This window comes from Stegodyphus dumicola, chromosome 8 (genome assembly GCF_044657685.1).
Source record: "Stegodyphus dumicola isolate Sdum_Otavi_A_Nest chromosome 8, ASM4465768v1".
In the NCBI taxonomy this organism is placed as follows: Eukaryota; Metazoa; Arthropoda; class Arachnida; order Araneae; family Eresidae; genus Stegodyphus; species Stegodyphus dumicola.
The window spans coordinates 57,875,496-57,899,758 of NC_140775.1; the positions used below are offsets into that span (position 1 = coordinate 57,875,496).

Genomic DNA, 24,263 nt, shown 5'->3' on the forward strand with positions numbered 1-24,263 from the left:
CCACTGCCTGTCTGCCTCTCTCGCTGGGTCTTAACTAGCAATAAGGAAGAAGCTGATTGGCTAACTGAGAGACATGACAGACATTTCTTAGATATAAATTTTCTAACAATAAGCATATTCCCTTGCATGTTTCTTTGTTAAATAGAAATATTATGTTATTAATAAGCATATTCCCTTGCATGTTTCTATGTCAAATAGAAATATTATGCTTACTTGTTTAGTCAGATTTTTAAAGTGAAATAATTTAACTATATATTTTAATATTTTGTGTTCTCTTATAAGCGTGGGTATTGTAATTTAGTGCATTGTCAGTATGAAACTTGTTATTACAAAATCTAATATAAAAATTTTTCAGTATTTTCACAATAAAATATTGATGTTATATTTTATGACTTTTGCTTCAGTCTTATTCTTGAAATTTTGCTGTTAACGTTTTGCTTATTGCATATCTGTGTTTGACATCAAACTTTTCATGTGTAACATTGGCATGTGCATTTTGATATTTCACAAACCTCAAGGCTGTACTGTAAATATAGATTGTACACATCCAAAATATAGATGGAATTTTAATAGAACTGGTAAATGCGGATAAGTTGTTTCGAATATAGATAATTGTTTTATTGGTATTGAATCTGATGTCATAAAATTATTTTCTTTCAATTGCCCCATCTACATTTCCAGCATTTGTTCTGAAGAAGCAGTGCATAATTTTTACAATTCTTTTTAAGTTAAGCACATATAAAACCCAAGTTAAGCAAGTATAAAATTTTTCCTCTCTCTCTCTCTCTCTTTTTTTTTTTTTTTTTTTGTTATATAAGCATTCTTAAAATTTTGTCAAGATTTTGTGAGCAATTTACATAATGCTGCTGATCTAGATAAAAATATACTGCTTTTTTAGATATAATTGTAAAGTTATATAATTATCATTGCAAATTTGTTATATGGAAAGTTTTAATTCATAGTTTTAATTCAAATTCATAGACATGTTAACAAGATTGCTAAAATATTTTCTCCTTTCCTTAGAAATTTTATATTCAATTCATGTTATATGACAGTAAAAAAATGCAAATAACACTGATATTTTTTATCTTTGATTATGGCATGTTTTTGAAAATTTCCATTGATTAAAGAAATCTGTCGTATTAAAACCATTTAAAAACTTTGCAGTACATATCTATGACTTAACTATACAATTTTCTTTCTTAGAAAAATACATAAATATATTTTTTAAGGGATCTAAGGAAAGGAGAAAATATCTTAGCAATCTTGTTAATATGTCTATGAATTTGAAATCAATCCATAAAATCAGTGATAAGCTAATAGAATATTTTGTTTGATATGTATACTGACCAATAAGGTGGTTTATAAAGCCAAATTATTGATCATAGAGATTTATGCTAATAAATGATTATGTTTGTTCACCACAGACATGTTTTATCTAGTGCCAAAAGTGAAGTGAAATTAGGACCTTTGATATGCTTTATTATGAAAAAATGTCTACTGTGCATGCATAATGCATTAAGTATATGTTATTCTCAGAATGTAATTCTTTCTCCTTTTTTCACAAAAAAAAAAAAAAAAAAAAATTCTTATTGTAACATTTCAGAAACTGGACATCCTGATTTTGAACATTATACTGTATAGCGTCATTTAATTTTCTCCATATTAGAATATATGTATGTTAATATCACAGACTGATGGTTTTCATATATGTTGATATTCTTCATGATGGAGTAACTTTTGATAAAGATTTATTCACATTGTGATAAAATAAAATCTAGTCAATAAACTTTATTATTTATTTTTAATGTGCTAAGAGTGCCTGATGAAAAAGGGTAAAATATTTAAGGGAGCTTTGTATTCATATAACCACTGTGAGCCTTCAAGTAATTTTCCTGTCTGAACATCAGTCCATTTACCTTCAGGAAGGTATATGTCACGTTTCTTCTTTCCCCATTCTAAAACTGGGGCTATCATTATTCCATCCCCTATAAGAAACTGTGAATCAGTACTTAATGCAACAATATCTTCTGGTGCTATCCACCACAGTGGACGAATGATTGGTTCTCCAGTTTCTGTAGCTTGTATTGCTGATGTTAGTATGTGTGTGGAGTATTTTTCATGCAAAGCAACCATCTTTCTTGAAATATTAACTACTTCATCATCATAATCCCATGGCGTTATTGAGAACTGAATAGCAGGAAAGAAGATGCATGCTTCTAGCCAGCGAATGTACAACTCTTTGTCAGGCAAAGAACCTATTGGGGAATTGTAATTATTGCCACCAATCATATCTGGTAGTATAAAGTTATAGCCTAACAATGATAAATGAAGGGCTGATGGTATTATTGTTTGCAGTCCATTTGCATAATCCCAGTGAGAAAATTTGTCAAACATGCGCACAAATACTGGAAGATGCTGAGATTCATATCCAATTCTAACTTCAACTTTACCACCAAACTGAGCAGCTAATTCTGCATATGATCGTGAATAAATATTAGGTTGTAAATTTGATATTTCATCATGAAATGTAAAATTAGATGCTAACCATAATACTTCTCCAGCATCAAATTTAAAAGTTTCTATTCCATATATTGATTGTAAATTTCTTAATCTACTTACAAACCATTCCACTGCTTTTCTGTTTGTAGTATCTAAGGCTGCAGCTTCTCCATTCCACCAATTAAACAGAAGAGTTTGCCCTTCATTATTCTTAACCCAGTAGCCATTTTCTTCTCCAATTTTATATGTTTTGCATTCTATGTTACAAAATGGATGCACCCATAATGTTGTTGGAAAACCAAGTTCTTTTAAATCATTCACCATTTTCTTTGGATTAGGAAAATTTATGATGTCAAAATCTAAATCACCATAGCAACTTTCCCACTTATCATCAATTTCTAGCTGACTAGCAGGAAAGCCATAAGACTGAATTTCAGTTGCAAATTTAAGAACTGTTGCTTCACTAATGTTTTGTTTGTATCTTGCCCATGTGGACCAGACAGGATACTGAAACATCATTTCATCTGGAATTGTAACTGGCTTTTTCAGCCACCTATGTGCGACATAAGAATACACGTCTTTTACTGACATTGCTGAACATACAGAATAAACCAACTGCGGGTTGCTTTTAATGCCATTATGATATGGATGCTTCTTGTAAGATGTTGAAAAACATAATTTTCCACTTCCACTTTCATTAAAACTTACAAATAAAGGAACTTCATGCTCGACATAAATAGCAAAACCACCAGAAGAAATCCAGAGATTTTCCATCACATTTCCTGCAGGATGGTGTAAAGGATCCCCGGTTACAGCAGGATACCATGATCTAGAATCACTTTGTAAAGGCCATCGCTGTGATATAACCACCCCATCACCATACCAAAGATCATCACCTAAGATGAAACAGTCCATTGCCCCAGTAAGGTGGAACGTCCATTGGACTTTGTGGCAACTAACTGCATGACATGTCATGCTATCTGTTTCACACTTATCTTCATTATCTTGAGTCACTAAAAGTTTCATTTGTTTACCATATCGTAGGCATATGGATTCTGCAGGGGATTCTTCTGAGCAACTAGTGTAATTCAAATTGCTCCTTTGGGGCAGCCATCCCAAGTAGCCCTTCAGTGTGTTGCCTTGAGGTGAAATGATATCTAGCAGCAGTTTGGATGACAATGTCAATTGGAGTGAATCTAAAAGTAGCGTTGGAATGCCAAATGGAGGCAAATCAGGTAAGGTCCCATGAATTTCTTGAATGGAATATATGCATAAAAGAAGCTTTATCCAAGTCATCTAAAAGTATAAAGAGCATTGAAATTAAAATTATTATTAAAAAAATGCAATGCCATATAAATATTTGTAGCATATATGTTACTGGTAAAGTTTGAAAGTCGTTAGTGTGCACATTTACTTTGCTAAAGTGCGGAATCAAGAGTTTTCTGCATCTTATCTAGATAATGTGCACCTAGGTAAGATGTAGAAAGGTAACAGCTTTTGTATCATTAAAATTCAAAAGTTATTTTATCTCATTTCCTTTCCCTCTCCACTTTGTTAGAATATACTGTAGAATACTGTTATGTCAAACAGCAGTAAAACAATCTCTTTGTACTGGCCAGGGTTTCAGGAAATGTGACTGCAAATCTAAATCCACAAATAGGTGTGTTTATCGCAAAAACTAATCTTTAGATTGCTTTACTAAGTAAGCATAATTTTATCTTTTTTTTCAAATGGGGGGCATTTGCCTGGCCGATGCCGACTGTATGACTCCAGATGTGGTGGTCTCTTAATTATGGAGGCACCTAATAGGTGGGCCACCTTTGCCTCCTATGAAGGGATAGACAATTACACCCATGCCTTCTACGGGATTCGAGCCCGGGTCCATCGGTATCGCAGTCAGGCTCCCCTAACCAATGTACCCTCTGGGCGGCATTTTATCATATGTTTCGCAAATTCATTTCCTAATTGTAATAAAATTTTAAAGTGTTTGATTCTTTGTATTAAAGTTTTTAATTGATTGATGATAATTGATTGTATTAACTTGATTCTTTAGATATCGAAAAATAAATAATAACATTATGTTAATTTCCTTAATTGTAATAATACTTTAAACCATTTTATTCATTGTATTTTAGTCATTTAATAGATTTAAGATTGATTCTGTCAACTAATTTGTTAATTGTTTGATTGTATTTACTTGATTTTTTAGATATCAAAAAATAAATAACATTATGTTAATTTAAGCTTACAGAAAATATAGCTGTTGTTCCAGCAAAGGTCTTATTTTCACTTTAATAAGTGCCTAGTAGGTAAGGTGCAGATAACCAAGGTAATTTTGAGAAATGAAACAATTTTCTGCACTTTAACAGATAACCCTAATTAATTTCCGCATTTTAGTGGTAATATAGATATAATTAAAAATAACACATATAATGTGAGATGCCCACAAGGAAATTTTTATTATCCTTCAAAAGTTAAGTACTGAATATTCTCAAATAACAAATACATCCATACTCAGAATGGTCTAAAATTTAACGTTCAAATGGGATCTATAAATATCATCATTTGGTGAACTGCAATTGGTTTCCAATCAAATATGCAAAATAAATATAAGAAAGAAAACATTATATGTGAATCAAGTTATAACTCTAATAGTAAATTTTTCTTGAAGGACATTGAATTTGAGCAATATTTTATTTTGTTATGATTCTGAGAAACATATGGAAGATACATTAATATGATTTGCTCTTCAGAGATTAGGACAGCACAATTCTTTATAGAGCCGTTCTGTGGATCATTACATTTCATATTTAATGGAACAGTTCCAGATCAGTAAAATAGTCATCTGAAGATGTGTTTGGGGGTGTATATGATTACAATATTGTCCAGCAATCATGCAGGTCAGTGCAGTCTTCAAACAGTAGCATTCTTTCTCCAAGCCATCTGTTGTAAATAGACCAATATCCATTAGTACTCTGAAGCAAAATCTAAATGTAAATTTTTCTATGTATGGTTTTTCTTAAGTTTACATTTTATGTGATCTCTCATCAAGGGAGCAGAGTCAGGCAATAAACATGTGATGATCTAGAGAAAATTTAGCACTAATCTTGTAACTAGCCAGCATAATCATAATACAAATATAATTGCATATAAATAACTAACAATTAGAATATGAACAAAAGTTTTGAAAAAATGACTTTATTAGATTTATGTTTTGTTATTTTTGTATTGCTATTATTTTTAATTTTGTTAATTTAATATAAAAAATTATAAAAAGTTTTCAGAAAAAAATTACAGATTCTAATTACAGTTTGATCATTGCAATGGATGTACCAATTGCAAATTTTTTAATATTTATTATTGAATTGTTTAACCCTTTGAGTACTGAATTAGTTGAAGATTTTTATGCCCATAGGACGGATTTAATTTGTCAATATATGGATTAATATGTATAAGTAATAAATCTTATTTGGAATATACTTATATTGGTGATATAAATATATTTTTGAAATAACATTTTAGTTACAACACTGATTACGGTTGCCCAAGTAAGCAGATGATGAGTCTCACTCCTCACATGTACCCAAAGGGTTAACTTAATTCTTAAATCAATTTGGTCAAAAATATTCAACTTGTTTCTTGTTTTCTGTAGTAAATTATTGACTTGACTATAGCCTGCTTCTATTAGGGGAGAAGAAAGAGAACGCCAATAATGTTTTGTTCTATAACAACTTTTATTTTGAGACCTTTTTCTCGTATGTCTTTTATAAACCTGAACGTAGTATATGTGTAACATAGCATATGTAAAACTATGTGTTTTGAATAACAGTTGACTTTGTCTGATATAGCTTTATATCACTGAATGATTAATTATCAATTAATAAATTGCTGCATTCAATGAAATCTTGATTATGCTGATCAATTGCCATTGCACATTCAGCTGTCAGTCCTATGATTATCAATGATCCCCTTTTAAATTTCACAAATCCACTAGGAATCTGGGCTAGGAAAATGCAAGATTGTACAAACTTGATATGCTAAAGCCGAGTATGAGCCTAACATAATAAAATAAAGTATGGCTGCATAAATTAGTGCAGTAATTAATATATCATTATTTAATTTTATCTTCAAAGAAATGGAAATAGAAGTAAAATGATTAAATAATAGTATTTTAATTAGATTTTATCATACTTTAACATTTCAATTCAGTATTTTTTTATGAAAAGAGTTTTCACATTTTAACTACAATGCATATTATTTTAAGATTAAAGACAAACTAATACAAACATCAAGAAATGCATGTTGTTATTAAAAAGTAATCCAAATGTTTACTATTCAGGAATAAATTCAATTAAATGAATCGGAAATTTTTTTCCTTGTGAAGCAGCTTGAAACTAAATTATTGATTTCTTATATATACAATACATATTACTTTTATTATAAATTATTTTAACCTTCTAAGGTTGGACATATGCATGCAAATACTATTTCAAAATTCTCTCTTATTTAGGGAGTACTCAAAAACACATGACACGAACAGAAATAAATTATACGAAAAATTCATAAACCTAAAAGAATTCTAACTAAATTTCAATGTTGCTGAGAATAACAAGGGAAATGTAGTTTATAAAATACTACAGTTTATCATATGCTAATTGTAAGATATTTATTATACATGTTACTATAAAATATTCAGATTTATTAAGAATGCGAAAAATGTCTGCTATATTTATAGCATGCATATAATAAGAATATTTAGTCAAGTGGTCATGTACTGTTTCATTAAAATCTATCAACTACTAAAATTTTTTAACTGCTAAAGTAACCATGTACTGTATGAGAATTCAGATCATAATGAAATGCTTAATATATTAAACTTCTCAAAATCGTGAAAACAACCTTGTATTTAGCGTAAGTATATTGAAACAATCGATTTCGAGGGCAGCTAAAGGTCTCTCCTCATCAGGAGAAAGAAATACCTAGAAAGAAGAAAAATAAAGGAGGAAGGAGTCTTAGAAACACGTGATCCTTATCAGCACTGCACGTGGTTATAACTGGATTTTTAATCAGAGTTACACTGGACGCCTACTTTTACTGAGCCAGGCTATCTGATCAAACATGTAACACAAAAGACAAAGGACAAGAAAAATTAGCGAAGATAAAAATAGGGAGCGAGGGGCAACTGCACCTTCACGCTCAAAATCTGAACTTTGAATAATGGAAAGCAACCACTGAACGGACTTTTATACCCTCTGGTAGTACCAAACGCGAGGAGGTAACGCCATCTATCGGCAAAAATAACTGAATTAAGATAGTAGAATTTTAAAGGCATTAGGAAGGACTGGATTGGACTTCAAATCATTAACTAAACCTGCTAAATCTTTGTGAATATGAAAAGCCTCAAGAAAATCCAATTCACCTATGGAAGAAGCCTTTTGGATAATTTTTGCAGAAGTCAAAATTATGGTTAAATGTCCAACTATGATACACTATTCAAGACTTGTTAATTTCGCCTTTTCTGACATAAGATTCATGTTTCTTGATACGAAACTTCAACGCTCTTTTTGTTTGGCCAGTATATCTTAAACCACACTGACACGATATACTATAAATTCCCCAAAAATTCAAGACAGAAACGCAATCTTTTAGAATGGAAGGGTGAATTTTATTAATAGGGGAGAAACCGACTTGAAAATTGAATTTCTGGAGAATCCGTGCAATTTTATAGCTAACAGAAGGATAAAATGGAAGCACGACAAGGTCATTAATATTATTTCTAACAGTAGAATGTCTTCTTTGATGGGAATCTGAAAATTTTTTAACGGCTTTATCAATAATCACGGAAGAAAATCCACGGTCAATCGCAACTGCTCTCAAATAAGGACGAGAACTTCTGATCTTCGAATAATGGAAACAATCTGAACTTCGAATAATGGAAAGCAACCACTTAACGGATTTTTATACCCTCTGGTAGTACCAAATGCGAGGAGGTAACGCCATTTATCGGCAAAAATAGCAACTGAATTAAGATAGTAGAATTTTAAAGGCATTAGGAAGGACTGGATTGGACTTAAAATCATTAGCTAAACATGCTAAATCTTTGTGAATATGAAGAGCCTCAAGAAAATCCAATTCACCTATGGAAGAAGCCTTTTGGATAATTTTTGCAGACCCAAAGTCAAAATTACGGTTAAATGTCCAACTATGATATACTATGATTATTGATAAAGCCGTTAAAAAATTTTCAGATTCCCATCAAAGAAGACATTCCACTGTTAGAAGTAATATTAATGACCTTGTCATGCTTCCATTTTATCCTTCTGTTAGCTATAAAATTGCACGGATTCTCCAGAAATTCAATTTTCAAGTTGGTTTCTCCCCTATTAATAAAATTCACCCTTCCATTCTAAAAGATTGTGTTTCTGTCTTGAATACTTGGGGAATTTATAGTATATCATCTCAGTGTGGTTTAAGATATATTGGCCAAACAAAAAGAGCGTTGAAGTTTCATATCAAGGAACATGAATCTTATGTCAGAAAAGGCAAAATCAACAAGTCTTCAATAGCGTATCATAGTTAACCATTTAACCATAATTTTGACTTTGGGTCTGCAAAAATTATCCAAAAGGCTTCCTCCATAGGTGAATTGGATTTTCTTGAGGCTTTTCATATTCACAAAGATTTAGCATGTTTAGCTAATGATTTTAAGTCCAATCCAGTCCTTCCTAATGCCTTTAAAATTCTACTATCTTAATTCAGTTATTTTTGCCGATAGATGGCGTTACCTCCTCGCCTTTGGTACTACCAGAGGGTATAAAAGTCCGTTCAGTGGTTGCTTTCCATTATTCGAAGTTCAGATTTTGAGCGTGAAGGTGAGGTTGCCCCTCGCTCCCTATTTTTATCTTCGCTAATTTTTCTTGTCCTTTGTCTTTTGTGTTACATGTTTGATCAGATAGCCTGGCTCAGTAAAAGTAGGCGTCCAGTGTAACTCTGATTAAAAATCCAGTTATAACCACGTGCAGTGCTGATAAGGATCACGTGTTTCTAAGACTCCTTCCCCCTTTATTTTTCTTCTTTCTAGGTATTTCTTTCTCCTGATGAGGAGGGACCTTTAGCTGCCCTTGAAATTGATTGAGTGTTTCAATATACTTACGCTAAATATACAAGGTTGTTTTTACGATTTTGATTGTCACATTAGCATGTTTCTCTTCTAGTCTATTAACCTTCTATTCAGTGACTTTCAACATTTCTCTCTCTATCTGTATAAATATATATATATAAATGCAAATAAAATAAATACATCCAAATTTTATCATTTTATTACATATTTTAGAAGAATGATATATACATTATGTTAGAGAAAAATTATTACTAGCTTTAAAAGGGAAATGAGTCATTAGCATTTTCATAATAATTTACAAAATATCTCTAATACAGCATTTCTTAATCAAGGTTTTCTGAAAATCTAATTTTATTATGATAAATAGGTTAATTGTACTGAATATATTTCCAAGACATTTTTATATTCTGTTTCATACTTTTAATTTTACTATACATATGCAACATATGCATTTACAATACAATATTTTTAAACTTATTATATATAAGTGAGATATCACGGTATATATTTATGATGCCTGTATGATAGGATTATGAAACCATTTTCTTTCTTGTCATTGTATGAGAGCTGTATTTGGCAGATCCACATAATACTTTTGTAACAGAAGCATGCACCGTCTCCATTCCATCAGTCATATCTATGCTTCCTGGTTTTCTGGTACAACTCTTGTTTACTCATCTAATTTATTAAATGTTACCCATCAGTAGGATAGGCGGTAAAATTGTGTTTGTGTGTATGACATTTTATCTTGATTGATCTTACTCCTGTACAACATTGCCAATAAATGATTTAATTGATATTGAATTATCTATTATTCGATAAAAGCCAATTAAACAGGTTTTCTATGTACAAAGACCCTTGAACACTTTTATTTCAAATGTAAATTTTTTTTATCAATAAATATGAGAAAAATATAAATTACCTGTAGACATCAAAGATGGGATACAATATATACATATAGATAGATAAATACTTTATAGCGTTTACTTTATGAAATTCAAGTCAGTGAAAGAGGAAGAAAGCTGTAATAATGTTTTATAAATTTTATGTAATACTTTCCCAATACAAGAATATTAATTCAGTGGGGAAAAATTTGAGTAAAAGAATAAATATTTTATATTGTTCGATAATCCTTTCGACATTACTTCTGGGAATATGTATTACGTAACTTTCACAATCAAAATGTAGTTCAACCATAAAAATTTCTTAAACATACGCAGATAATCAATAATAACTAGAAAATGTTATTACTGTACTTTGTAATTCGGCACTGATCGCTGATAAGATTATTATCCTGATTATTGATTATAACTGTAACTGTAAGAATCACATGTCCAGAAACAATCATTCTGACAGTGAAATGCAAGTCATACTCATCAAAATATTTCTAAATATAGGGATAAGAATTTAAACACGAAAATAAATATATGACTGAGATATTTTAAACTGTCTGTCTTTAACTGGCTCTTTCATTTTCACTGTTACATTTTTCTTGTCGTAGAAATAAATAATTTGGTATAATCTCAAAACATTGTAAAACTATTTAACAAACGACAAATTAGAATCTACAGTACCTTTCCTGCTGTTTGTAAATCTGCGTGATCTCACCGGTGCGTGAAATAGGAATTTGTCGCATCTTCTTCCGACCTTGAATCCTCTCTGCTTATCTTCTGGCAAAGACCGCGGCTTCTCGTCAGCTGACTTGGCAAGATGCCACAAAACTCGACGGCTCTTCACCTTATTTAGCTCTACGTCATTCAATGAGATATCCGAACGTAAAAGTTTAAGGGGGAAAAAGTGGAAAGGGTGGCAAGATTATGAAGTAATATTTTTTTCGGCGAAAAAAATCAGTAAAATAAATTATTGATTAAAACTATGCGTTATCTTACATTTTATGTTCCAAATTGTAGCAGAAACTTTGTTCATTTGAGATGTTCGCAAATGAATTCTGTATATTTTTAATGATGTTTTCATATATTTTCAGTGGCAAAAATATTTTTAACAGGATACTTTGTGTCTGAAGTGTAGATTCCGTATAATCATTTTATAGCATTTGACAGCAGGATGATAGTTTCATAAAGATTCATTATTTCATTAAATATTGCTACAATTATAGTAAATAAAAGATGTTTCTAACGCCATATATTGTACAGCCGGGCCACGTAATTTCTCTCTGATGCTTCCACCGTCAAGCTGTCGTTTGATTCAAAATAAAACCTATAAGAAATAAACATTTATATAAGTTGCGTGCTGCAAAATCTGAAGCATGCCAGCACGTTCGAAACCAAATGATAAAATGCGCAAAAAACTTGTGTCATTGCTTGTTTCTAATGTTATTTTTCGGTTATGCTAATGCGTGTAGAGCTGTTTGCCTAAAGGGAGAAAAAATTTTCTGAAGGAACACGGGGAACGCATTCACATTAAAACGGGGGGGGGAATCATGAAAACGGTCATGAGTAGCTACTTCGTTCGCCGGGATTAGAACTCTATCGAACTACCTGTGTTTAGCGTCTATTATCTTCTCGGCTATTGGTGGGCAGTTAACGTGTGAAAGAATTAAACTGAAGTGTTTTTTTTTTTTTTTTTTTTTTCGTCGCATTTTAAAAATAATACCTTTATTATGCTGTTTAGAAACTATCCGTAACATTTTATCAAAATAATAGCAGTTAAAAAAAGTAGCAACTAGCCTTCGGTACAAAAAAAGGGTCCACCAAAAATCTTTGGGAAGCTAGAAGGAGAAAGCTAATACACCAGAATGTTTTACTTCTGAGAAGATTAGAAGATGGCGTGGCCTCCTTTTCTTCATACACATTTTCAGGTGGTTTAGCATTTCTTCTGACACCTTTTGCACCAATTTTTTACATTTTTATTTTCTCTTTTGTATTAGATTATCATTTGACGAAATATGCATTTCCATACTCGTATCTTAAATTCTTTCCAAACGAAACTCGTATCAAGAGATTAGGGCAGTGGTGTCCAACCGGTGGCGCACGGGCGCTTGGTTGCTCACAATCGTTTTTAGATGCTTGCCAGCTACAATCACAAAATCTCTATGAGACAAAAAATTTAATCCTAACGTAAAAAAACAATCATAAAAATGTTTAATTACATGTCACATACAGGAGCGTTGCTTTTGTGTTCACCTACTCCTGTATTATCACCTTCCCTCGATCCCATTTCCGCGGTTTTATCTGCGCGGCGGATTAGGATTCTGCTTTGGCATAAGCCCTTTCAGCTGCTGCTCAGAAGATGAATCATCCATTTGGCCATGGCATCAATGTGCAGTAACGGTAGCAAAGCATTCGATTGTTGAACGCCAGCTTAAAACCTTCATAAGGATTTTAACGGTAAATATCCATCAGGTCTGCTTTACATGAACATAAATTACAATCACTAAAATCTTCTCTGAAAGCTGAACAAAACGGTCTTTTTATCTTCGAAAATGAAACAAAGAATCACATAAAAACAAAGTAAGTTACATTCTTCGATCACATGAAAAGGCATTTTCAGATGAGTCCATTGTGAACGAAACTATACTGACAACACCGAGTCTTTGTTTCACGAATTTAAAAACAAAAATGAAATAATTGCAGCTAAAACAGATGTTGCTCTGTCATGAATCACAGTGGCATGACGAATGGACGATATCGCTAACGACGTCTACGTACAAATGAGATCTGATTTGGAAAAATGTGCCTATTTTCTCTGCAGTTTGTTAATTCTATTCATGTTGCTGACTCACCCCAACTTCTGAAGCTCACTAGTGTTTCCTGACTTCTCCGAGAAAGAACCATCGTTGCCGTGCTGACTTTGGCAAAACACACTCGAGGGCAAGACACTTAACGCAGTTAAGAACTATATTGTTGAAGAGAGCGTACCAATTAAAAAATTCGTAGAATGTGGGCTGAGCTATGATCGGGAATAATACTGGGGTTATTGGACGACACAATTTTCCAAATTTAGTTCATACCACTGATTTCATCAAGAAAATCTGGCTGCTAAAAAGCTCAGCCTCAGTCACGTAATGACTGTTATTGTGCGCATTGTACATTTTGTCCGAGAACGAATCATCGACTTTTGAAAGCTTTGATGAGTAGACAGTGAGTATGGTGATATAATTTACTCTGCAGAACTAAGGTGGCTGAGGCTAGAAGTTTTAACAAGATTTATTAGAATGTTGTTCGGAGATTAAAACCTTTCTCTTATTCAAAGACAGTTATGACCAAAAATTGGATGACATGGAGTGGCTTTCTAACCTGGCGTTTTTAACTAATATCACTGTTGCACTCAGCCACCTAAATACCATATTACAAGAAAATCAAAACATGTATCGGAAATGGTAGCTCAGTATCTGTTTGTTTGGCTAAAATCGATTAAATCGCCTTATGGAAGTGCAACTTATTGAAGAAAGACTAATAACATTTTCCGTCATTTATCCTCATTCTAGAGTTTGATCCATTTAAGTTGAAGAGCTTCTGTTATTACTTAACTCAGAATTAAAAAGATTCTAAGACATGTTTTCTGTGGAACCCATTTTATTGTTCAACAAAAAATCCTTTCTTAGAATTAAATATAATGGAAGTGGCTTCATCGATGCAAAAATTTTGCTTTATTAACACATCGAAGACGGAATTAGAGATTATTATTCTTTTTACTGATATAGTACTCAAAAGCATAGAAAATAACAATGATGAAATTTTTGAAGGACCTATTAAATATAGAAACAAGAAGGAAGACCCTATTAAATACAGAAACATACTCAGGTGCGCACTAAGCATTTTTTTGGGTCAACATACCTCTGTGAGCAAGTTTTTTTCATGACTTAATAGTACGAGGGCTATCCAGAAAGTAGATTACGTTTTGGAATAAAAAAATAAACAAAGTATAGGAAACAAATTTTATTATATACAGATGAAAGCCACACTCAAATACTACTTTTCTACATAGTCACCATACAAATTAAGGCATTTATCGTAGCGATGTACGAGCTTGGAAATTCCTTCGTCGAAAAATTCGGCCGCCTGCGCCTTCAACCACTTCGTTACCTCTTCTTGCAGCTGTGCGTCGTCATCAAAACGCTGCATAGCCAGCCACTTCTTCATTGCTGGGAATAGGTGGAAGTCGCTCGGTGCCAGGTCGGGACTGTACGGCGGATGAGGAAACAACTCCCACTTAAAAGATTCAAGAACTTTACGAGTGACATTTGCCGTGTGGGGCCGGGCGTTGTCGTGAATCAACAAGATCTTAGAGCTCAACATTCCTCTGCGCTTGTTTTGAATTGCTCTTCTGAGTTTTTGGAGAGTTTGGCAATACCTTTGAGAGTTTATTGTAGTGCCTCTTTCCAGGAAATCCACCAAAATTACACCTTTTCTGTCCCAAAAAACAGTCGCCATCATCTTCCTTGCCGACATTGTTTGCATGCATTTCTTGGGTTTTTGGGGAGAACTTGTGTGCCCCCACTGCATTGATTGCAATTTCGTTTCACAGTTCACATGTTTCACCCATGTTTCGTCACCAGTAACGATGCGATCGAGTAAAGAGTCACCATCCTTATGGTAAGCGTCCAAAAAGTTCAACGCTGCAGCCATTCGCTGATTTTTGTGGTCCTCTGTCAAGATTTTTGGAATCCATCTTGCACAAAACTTGTGGTAACCAAGCTTTTCGCTGATGATTTCGTGCAACAAACTTCGCGAAATTTGTGGAAAACTCAAAGAAAGTTCCGTTATTGTGAAATTTCTATTTTCACGGACTTTAGCATCGACTTTTTCGAGAAGTTCGGCGGTCACTATGCTGGGTCTCCCACTTCGATCTTCGTCGTGAACATTGGTTCGGCCATTTTGAAATCTTATGACCCACTGACGCACTCCACCTTCAGTGATAATGTTCTCCCCATACACTTCACGAAGCTGCCGATAGATTTCTATCGGTTTACAGTTTTTTGCAGTCAGAAACCTTATTACTGAGCGCACCTCGCAGCTCGCGGGATTTTCAATTAACGCAGACATTTCAAACCGTCACAGTATCTGAACGGAGCACAGCACGAACCTCTCACTAGCACGGCTAGATGCAGACTGAGCTGCGCAACGCTCTGACCCCAAGATGGCCGCGCTAGCCCCGCCCCTAGCGGACACAGACGGAAACGTAATCTACTTCCTGGATGGCCCTCGTAAAAAGAAAGTACAGAAGTATGTTAATGCTAGAGCACGTGAAAGTAGCTCCGTGGTGCTGGTATGCTGGGTATCAGAATATACGCCGAATTTGAATATGTCAGAGAATTCAACAGCAAGTTAATGACTTAATGAGATGTTTGACACTTTAATAGGTATGTTTTCTTGTATTAGTGCTTTACTTTATTTCATAATTTGAAATAAAATTAGTTTGAACCTACACTACATTTGAGTTTTATTAGTGGATTTTCTTCAGTTTTTTGTAGATTGTATTAATTTTCCTTATCATTTGGAAACAAAGTCATGCAATAAAATCACATATTTTCATTAAAGGGTTGTTTTAAAAACATAAAACACTGGGCGCTCGAGAGACACGGCAGAAATTTAAAAGTAGCCCTAAAACCAAAACCGGTTGGACACCACTAAATTAGGGTTTGGTTTATTTAATTACGCAAAGCAAGCAAGGGCTATCTGCCTAAGGGGAGGGATACCTTCATGGAGAACTTTCTTAGGGAAACGTTAGTATTATGAATGAAACTTTTATAGATATAGTGCATATTGCAGTAGGTGTTTCCCTTTCAGAGCTAAAGTAAGGTTAGGTTAGATTAGATGCAGCCAGCCCGTCCACATAGTTCGAGTCAAACTACTGGTATTCAGCGGTCTTGACAGCTCGCGCATTAGTGGAACCTTTTTGAGTTCAGACTCAGATTAATAGCCTGTTTTGTTGAGGCATGTTGGCTATAACTGCTCAGATTAACAGTAAGAAATAATCTGATCTCTACGAGAATCATAATACTGGAATCGGTTGCAATGGACACAAAAGTTCAAATTAAATTGAAACGTATTCATAGTAATTTCGAATAATCATAGCAATTGAAACGTAATCATTAGTAGTACTGTATGGACGTGATTGCAACAATCTATAGTAATGATGATGCCACTATAGATTGTTATTACTATATCTGTGGTTGCAACGACATAACAGTAAGCCTTACTTTTTATTTCACGAGACTTTGCCACTTTTAAAGACAAAGATTTTATATTATTCAGCACATGCCCTTTTAATAATAACAATATCAATAATAACGAGGATAACACATTTATTATTCTGCAGTTACTTCTATTCCACGCGATTGTAAATGTTTACATATCGCTTTTAACTCAGATTTTAGTTTAAAGTTTAGTCATTTTAGATATAACTTACATTTTCCAATTAGATTTTAGATAGTCAAAATCTTTGTCACCATCTAGACAAAAAAAGTTAGCAAGCTAATAGGACTTGAATCTTTTTCAAACTAGCAATCTCAGCAGGTAACTTTTATATTGTAGTAGATGTTAAAGATCTGGAAGCAGTAAATTGAAAGAACATGTATGCTGGTGATTGTCCTTGTCAAGACACATGGTTGATGCATGACAGCTACAGTCCGGGAGCTAGTATCACTCGAATTGTAACTCGCTCACAGACTGCATTCAAGCGAATTAAGAATACAGACTCTACCTTAGAAATTCTCGCAGATCCTACTAGCCATCATCCACCCGACAAACCTCACCTAACATTTGTTTTGAAAGGTTTGTACGGTAGTTTGCCAAGAACTGTTATAACTAGGAGTACCGGAACACATCTGTCATTTTCTAAAACGCTTAATAATGCTTTATCTGCTTACAAATCTAGCTCATCTTCTCCCCCAAAAGATAGATTTAGAGTAACAAGGTCTTTAAGCTCAGCTTCATCAAAAGACAGAAGTTTTAGCATCGGCACAACGCTGCCTCATCAAACTGCTGTTAGCATAACAAGTTCGACTGCCGTAAGTACATCGGAATCATTTGCACAAACAGACCGTATGCGCTCATTTTGTTTCAGAATAAAAGAGTTTTGTCTGAGGACATTTTGTGTAAATTAGCACTATTAAATTATTCACACCAAATGAAAGCTATGGAATATGTTTACTTAAAATAAACTTTTTCAGTAAAATCTTATAATCTGGATTGCGGGTATCCGAACACCAGTAATCAAGATCACTTATTATTCTTTCAAAACCCTTTAAAAATTAAACTTACTGTTCATTCATATAAATGACTTTAATTTTTTCATTGATTTAAAAAATGCAGAAAGATAACGAAAGTACCGTGGGCTCTTGAATTGTGCAAGTTTAAACTGCGTGTCTTCGTTTATGCGCGGACGGTTTTCGGCAAATACGCTGAAAAATAATTTTAGGTCTTTAGGGTATTTTGAAAAATTAACAGACAGATTATATAATCTATAAATGTGTGAAAAAATTAGGAATGTCTATGTTATGAGTGTCTAAACTATTTTTTTAATAATAATATTATTTTTTCATTTAGTACTTACGTATTAATAGAAAGGTATCTTATAATTGCAAAACATTATCTGTTATATACATACATATTTTATGTTTCAGTTAGGTATCTATCCCGAAAAGCAATCAATAATCCTACCTAAATCAATAAACTAGGATTTTATTTTTTTTATTCTGATGGAAATTTTGTAATGCCAGTTTAAATAATAGACTCAAAATAACTGTTTCTTTTATGATTTGGCGGCAAAATGCTGTATTCTTGCAGAAATTTCACCTCATTTTCTTTCATTGCAAACGAATCCCACAAGTGTGTATTTTAATACTGCATTTCAGTAAAACAGTACATTAATTTTGCTATAAAATAATTGGAACCTGGAATACAACGGGGGGGGGAGGGGAAACATACGAAAATAGTGACGTTTCTTTATCCAAAGTGAAGAATTATATATGTGGTTGCTGGAGAAATTGCAGTGGTATGGTTGCCAGAATTCAGCAAATTTTCTTGTAATGCAGTTACGCTAATTCGTAAGTTTCTTTCATTTGTATTCGACGCTCGTTAAAACGACTAGTCATTTAGCAACTCATTTTATTTTAACAATTGGTACAAAATATCTCGGTTAATCTTTGGATTATGGTAACTTGGCGATTTTTTGGCGAAAATTTGGCGATCAACTCTGCTATAGCAACCCTCTATTTTTTTTTATTTTTTTTCGCCGCCATTTTGTCTTCATGAAGTAAAGACATGTTTCTTTTCTTTTTATTTACTCAACACTTTTTCCAACAATCTGCTAGCCGAATTACACTTATGCTAGAAATTTTATGGAATAAAACTGCTTAATCATGACAAATATTAACTGCAAAATTGGGAAAAAGTGCAGAATCGCAAACTCCTTGCCGCGTTTTTCAAAATGGCACATACAGAGTAACCATGTACACGTCGACTTAAAAAACATCCCAGAATTGCGCAAAAACGGCATTGCGCACACTCTTGACTTTATCCATCTAAACTGCTATTTTCTCATAAATTACAAAAATTTGCACGAAAATGCAGGAAAATTTTGTGAATCTTTAAACTCGGTAAAAAGCACATATATGAAATTACCTGATCGCGAAAAAGTATATACCCTATCCAAGGATGAACATTTCCACGTATAATATAAATAAAATATCCAAAAACTTTTACCTCTAAATTATCTATTATAAACGTCACCAACGAATTCATGACAAAACATTAAAAATGGTTACAAATACATAGTGTCAAATATTTAAATTATTTCCATGCACGTTTACTTCCACTCAAACGTATACCAAATTGCTACAAACATATAATTCACAAAATAACTATCATTTAATTAAAATATAATTAAACCATGTACACGCCGACTTATTTTTACTTAAAAAAACATCCCAGAATTGCACAAAAATGGCATTGCGCACACTCTTCACTATATCCATGTACACTGCTTTTTTCTCATAAATTAGAAAAATTTCACGAAAATGCATAAAAATTTTGTGAATCTTTAAATTCGGTAAAAAGGACATATATGAAATTACCTGATCGCGAAAAAGTATATACCCTTTCCAAAGATGAACATTTGCACGTATAAAATAAATAAAATATCTAAAAACTTTTATCTCTAAATTATCTATTATAAACCTCACCTGCCAGTTTCTAACGCAAACATTAAAAATAGTTCCAAATACTTAGTGTCAAATACTTAAATTCTTTCCATGCACATTTACTTCTACTCAAACGCATTCCAAAATACTACAAACATATAACTCTCAAAATTACGATCATTAAATTAAAATATAATTAAATTAAAAAACACTACTTAAAATATAAATAAGCACATACATTAAATTAATAAAAATTAGCTTACAATCCTAATTACTTTAAACTAAATCATTGCTAATAACAATTTTTCAATAATACCATATTAATTTATTTACTCCTTACATTTAGAACAATGCATAAAAATAATATCCTCAAATAATTAAAAATACTAACTTACGTAATCTTCTACAGAATCTTGAGTGCATGGCGGATCACAAAATGTCCATTTTCACCAGATTTCTTGCACCGCCATTCAAACTTATCTGTAATATCTTACCTTTCACACAATCTCATTTCATACCCACATGTTGGACATTCAATACTTATCCGCAATTAAGCAATTCTTTTCAATTACACATAAACGCAATAAACATTTCGGATTTACTTTATATAGGGCCATGGGATCCAAATATTAAACAACACTGTTTCACAGAACATAGAATGAAACTAATGCTGTACAGCAGATATTTTTACAAATTTACCACCTTTTCCGATTAAAGAATAGTGATTCGTCCATTAATGTCACATGACATATCTCATGATCTCCCATTTTCCTCACACAAAATAATGCGTAATCGTAACTGAGTACTTCTCACATTATTCCCAAAGTCCTAGGTAGTAACCTTTATCGCCTCCAAAATGTCGCCAAACTACCTGTTACCATATTCCAAAGATTAGCCAATATCTCCATCCTGAAAATATATTAAATCGACTTCTCATTATAACCCATCATTTTTCTTTAGGACGCGAATGGTTGTTATAACTATGTTAAGTAAAATAAACAAATATCTACTATATAAAGTTGAAATTCTCCAACCTACTACTACACTTTATATGTATACAACCCCCATTTTTCCCCATACACAAATACTTCTACACTTTATATGTATACAACTCCCATGTTTTGAGGTCGCTGGTTAGACTGTATACTAAAGACAACTTTACAACAACAACAACAATTTTATTTCGTGGACTGTATCATAACTAAAAATCTAAATCGAAAATGATAAATTCTCGACCATACGGGATCAAAACACGTATGCTACGCTAGGAATTCGAATCTTAACTAACTAAAATTGCGTAGAAACAATGCGCTGTACATAACGTTGAAGTTGCGCAGAAACAATGCGCTGTACATAACTTATATTGCCGCGTACGAGGCAACATACCGCCCCACGTTGCAATATCTATGATATGCAAACTAAATCTAAGTATACAATTCAATATCAATAACAATTCAGCTATTCAGTTTTTTAAACATTAGCAAAAGACTTAAAGTTAGTAAATCATTTACAGAATGAAATAAACAATTCAGAAAATTCGATAAAGTCTGAACATTTGCAAATTTTTTCAATAATTATGGTAAGTATATCAACATTTCAAACAGTAAAAAATATTGACATTTTTCATCAAAATTACCAAAATAGTATAATAAAGAACAATAAAAAAGTATAATAAATAACAATGTATATTTTATTAACAATAGAAATTAATCCTTGAAGTTATCCTCAATAGGCAATAAACAAATTTTTGATATTGGCCTTTTAATTGGACCAAACTTTGTGTTAATGACTGCTACTCGTATCTTACCATCTTTACCAGGAATTGTCTGATCAATTCTTCCTAGTAACCATTTAAATGGAGGTAACTGATCATCTTTAATAATAACCATTGTATTTTTCTTTAATATATCCTTTGAAAAATACCATTTCTTTCGTTGTTGCAAGTGATTAAGATAGTCAGTTATTCATCGTTTCATATAATCTGTATCATTTTAGTTAATTTTTGTCATCTTGACAATCTGCTTTCTGACAAGTCTAAAATTTGAGGTTCTGCAATTGAGTTTATGGGTCTGCCTATTAAAAAATGACCTGGCGTCAAGGGTTTGTAATCTGAAGGTTCAGACGATAAAGGAGAAAGAGGTCTCGAATTTAGTATTCCTTCAATTTGATCAATTACGGTTAAAAATTCTTCATAGTTTAGTTTAGCATCGGAAATAGTTCTTTTAAGATGAAATTTGAAAGACTTGATTCCAGCCTCCCAAATTCCACCAAAATTGAGGGCACGAGGAGGAATAAATTTCCAAGAGATATTTTCAGTTGCCAAATACTTACCCAAACCTTCATCAGGGACAGTAACTAAAGAAGCAAGTTTCTTTAACTCTTTGTGAGCTCCTACAAAATTAGTTGCATTGTCACTAAACAGACATGAGCTTTTACCTCTACGCGAAAAAAATTGTTTTAAACATGCAATAAAGGCTTCAGATGTCAAGTCAAATACTATTTCTAAATGAATCGCTTTTGTAACTAAGTAAACAAAGATTGCTATATAAACTTTATGTAAACTACCTTTCCTTTGATTTCTATATTTGATTAGAAAAGGGCCTGCAAAATCTATCCCTGTGTTATGAAAAGTTAGATTTGGATTTACACGTTCAGGAGGTAAATCGGCCATTAATTGATCTGAAATGATAGGTTTATGACGAAAACAAATTACACACTCATGAACTGTTTTTCTAGCTAAGTCCTTGCCACCAATAGGCCAAAACCTTTCCCTAACAAAATGTGATAATGCTTGAGGACCAGCATGAAAATTTTTCAAATGATAATGAATAAATATTAGCTTGGTAAGCTTATGATTTTTTGGCAATAAAATTTGATGTTTAGAATCATAATTAATCGTGGCATGAGTTAAGCAACCGCCCACACGTAATATATCTTTTCCATCTAAAAATGGATTTAAAGTTTTTACCTGACTTTTGATTACTCTCTGATCTTGAAGTGATATAATCGCCTCTGCAAATTCTATTACCTGAACCATTTTTATCAAGTGCATTTCCGCATCTTGATATTCAGTGCTATTAATGGGGCCTGTTTGCTTCACTGGATCTTTCAGATTGGACAGAAACCTGAAAATAAGACTTAAAATTCTAATTAGTTTAACATAATTATTTTTTAATTCAAAAAAGGTATTCCAAAATAAGTTTAAATTGCAGTTCAAATTAACGTCTAAAGGTTTGTTAAGTTCATCCTGATAAGCAGGAGAATCTATGAGAGTATTTTCAAGTTCAAATAAAGAAGCATCACTAAGTTCGTTCTGTTGAGGACCATTCCACCACAAGGAAGATGTCACAAGTTCATGAGGATAAGCACCACGAGAAATCAGATCTGCCGGATTATTTGCTGATGATACGTGCTTCCAGTGTCGCGGCTCTACTAACTAGTCTTTGGATTTTGGAGACTCTGTTTGCAACAAAGGTCTTCAAAAGATGAGAAGTCTTCAACCATGACAATGCTATCGTTGAATCAGTGCACAGAATGATGTCATCTAAATGCATCTTCAATGAGTTGCTAACTTTCGAAATCAGATGAGCCAATAACAGACATGCACAAAGTTCCAATCTTGGAATAGATAAAGTTTTCAATGGAGCCACACGAGATTTGCTGCCTAGTAGATGAGATGACGAGCCGTGATCTTCATCGACACAAATTAATTAGACAACGGCACCATAAGCGGCTTCCGAAGCATCTGCATATCCAATGAGTGAAATCTTGCTTGGATGATTGGAGAGGATGCAACAATTAATTTTTATGTTTTCCACAGTCTTTAAATTTGAAACTATCTGTTGCCATTCGTGAGCAATAGTTGCGATAAGTGGTTCATCCCAACTCAGTTTTTGAACCCACAATTTCTGTAAAAATATCTTGGCTTTGGTGATTACCGGACCAATCAATCCTAAAGGTTCATAAAGTCTGGCAATTGTCGATAAAATGTCTCTTTTAGTATATGATGATTTCTCCTTGATTGAGTCTTTAAAGCTGAATTCATCCTTCTGAGAATTCCATGTAATATCTAAAGCTTTAACCACATTATCACTTTTGGAGGAGAATGGAAGCTCAGAGCTTGTAGAAGGGCTATTCAACAGTTCAGGAGAATTAGAGTTCCATTTGTGCAAAGTCATTCCACAACTATGAAAAAGCTGTATAAGCTGATTTTTCAATTCCCTTGCCGAGTCTAAGTTTGATGAACCAGAGATGACATCATCAACATAACAGTCTGACAAGACAGCTTTGGCAGCTTCAGGATATTTGTGCATTTCGTCATATGCAACTTGCTTTATGCATCTAATGGCTAAAAATGGAGCACTTTTAGTACCATAAGTCACCGTTTTGAGTCTATATGTCACAGGTGAGTCGCTAAGGTTTCTCTTCCATAAGATTCGAAGTAAGTCTCTTTGGGATTCATCAACCAAAATTTGACGGTACATTTTTGTATATCCGCAATAACTGCAACTTGATGTTTTCGAAATCTCACAAGAG

The 24,263-nt window shown here is 33.0% G+C and overlaps 2 protein-coding genes and 1 long non-coding RNA gene across 6 annotated transcripts in view; 1 reads left to right on the forward strand and 2 right to left on the reverse strand.

Annotated features, from left to right (window-relative positions):
• LOC118201422 (uncharacterized) overlaps positions 1-24,263 on the forward strand; it is a 59,332-nt gene that overhangs the window by 24,580 nt on the left and 10,489 nt on the right. The window lies entirely within an intron of this gene.
• On the reverse strand, positions 1,777-11,350 carry tobi (target of brain insulin). Of its 2 annotated transcripts, none has more exons than XM_035373525.2 (2): positions 11,197-11,350; positions 1,777-3,798 (listed from the first exon to the last, which is right to left on the reverse strand). In XM_035373525.2, exon 2 carries the CDS (start codon positions 3,796-3,798, stop codon positions 1,813-1,815), a length of 1,986 nt encoding a protein of 661 aa, XP_035229416.1. In that variant the 5' UTR covers positions 11,197-11,350; the 3' UTR covers positions 1,777-1,812. The 2 variants fall into 2 exon arrangements, with proteins under 2 accessions (XP_035229416.1, XP_035229418.1); XM_035373527.2 differs by lacking the exon at positions 11,197-11,350 and adding an exon at positions 10,545-10,564.
• LOC118201421 (uncharacterized) overlaps positions 4,938-24,263 on the reverse strand; it is a 426,452-nt gene continuing 407,126 nt past the window's right edge. For both annotated transcript variants that reach the window (XM_085821882.1, XM_085821883.1), the window contains exon 16: positions 4,938-5,445. The gene's annotated coding sequence lies outside the window, so the exon portion shown is untranslated. The remainder of the gene's footprint in view (positions 5,446-24,263) is intronic.

Coding starts and splice junctions, on each gene's coding strand:
- tobi (XM_035373525.2), bottom strand. CDS start 3,798: ATGACTTGGATAAAGCTTCTTTTATGCATATATTCCATTCAAGAAATT.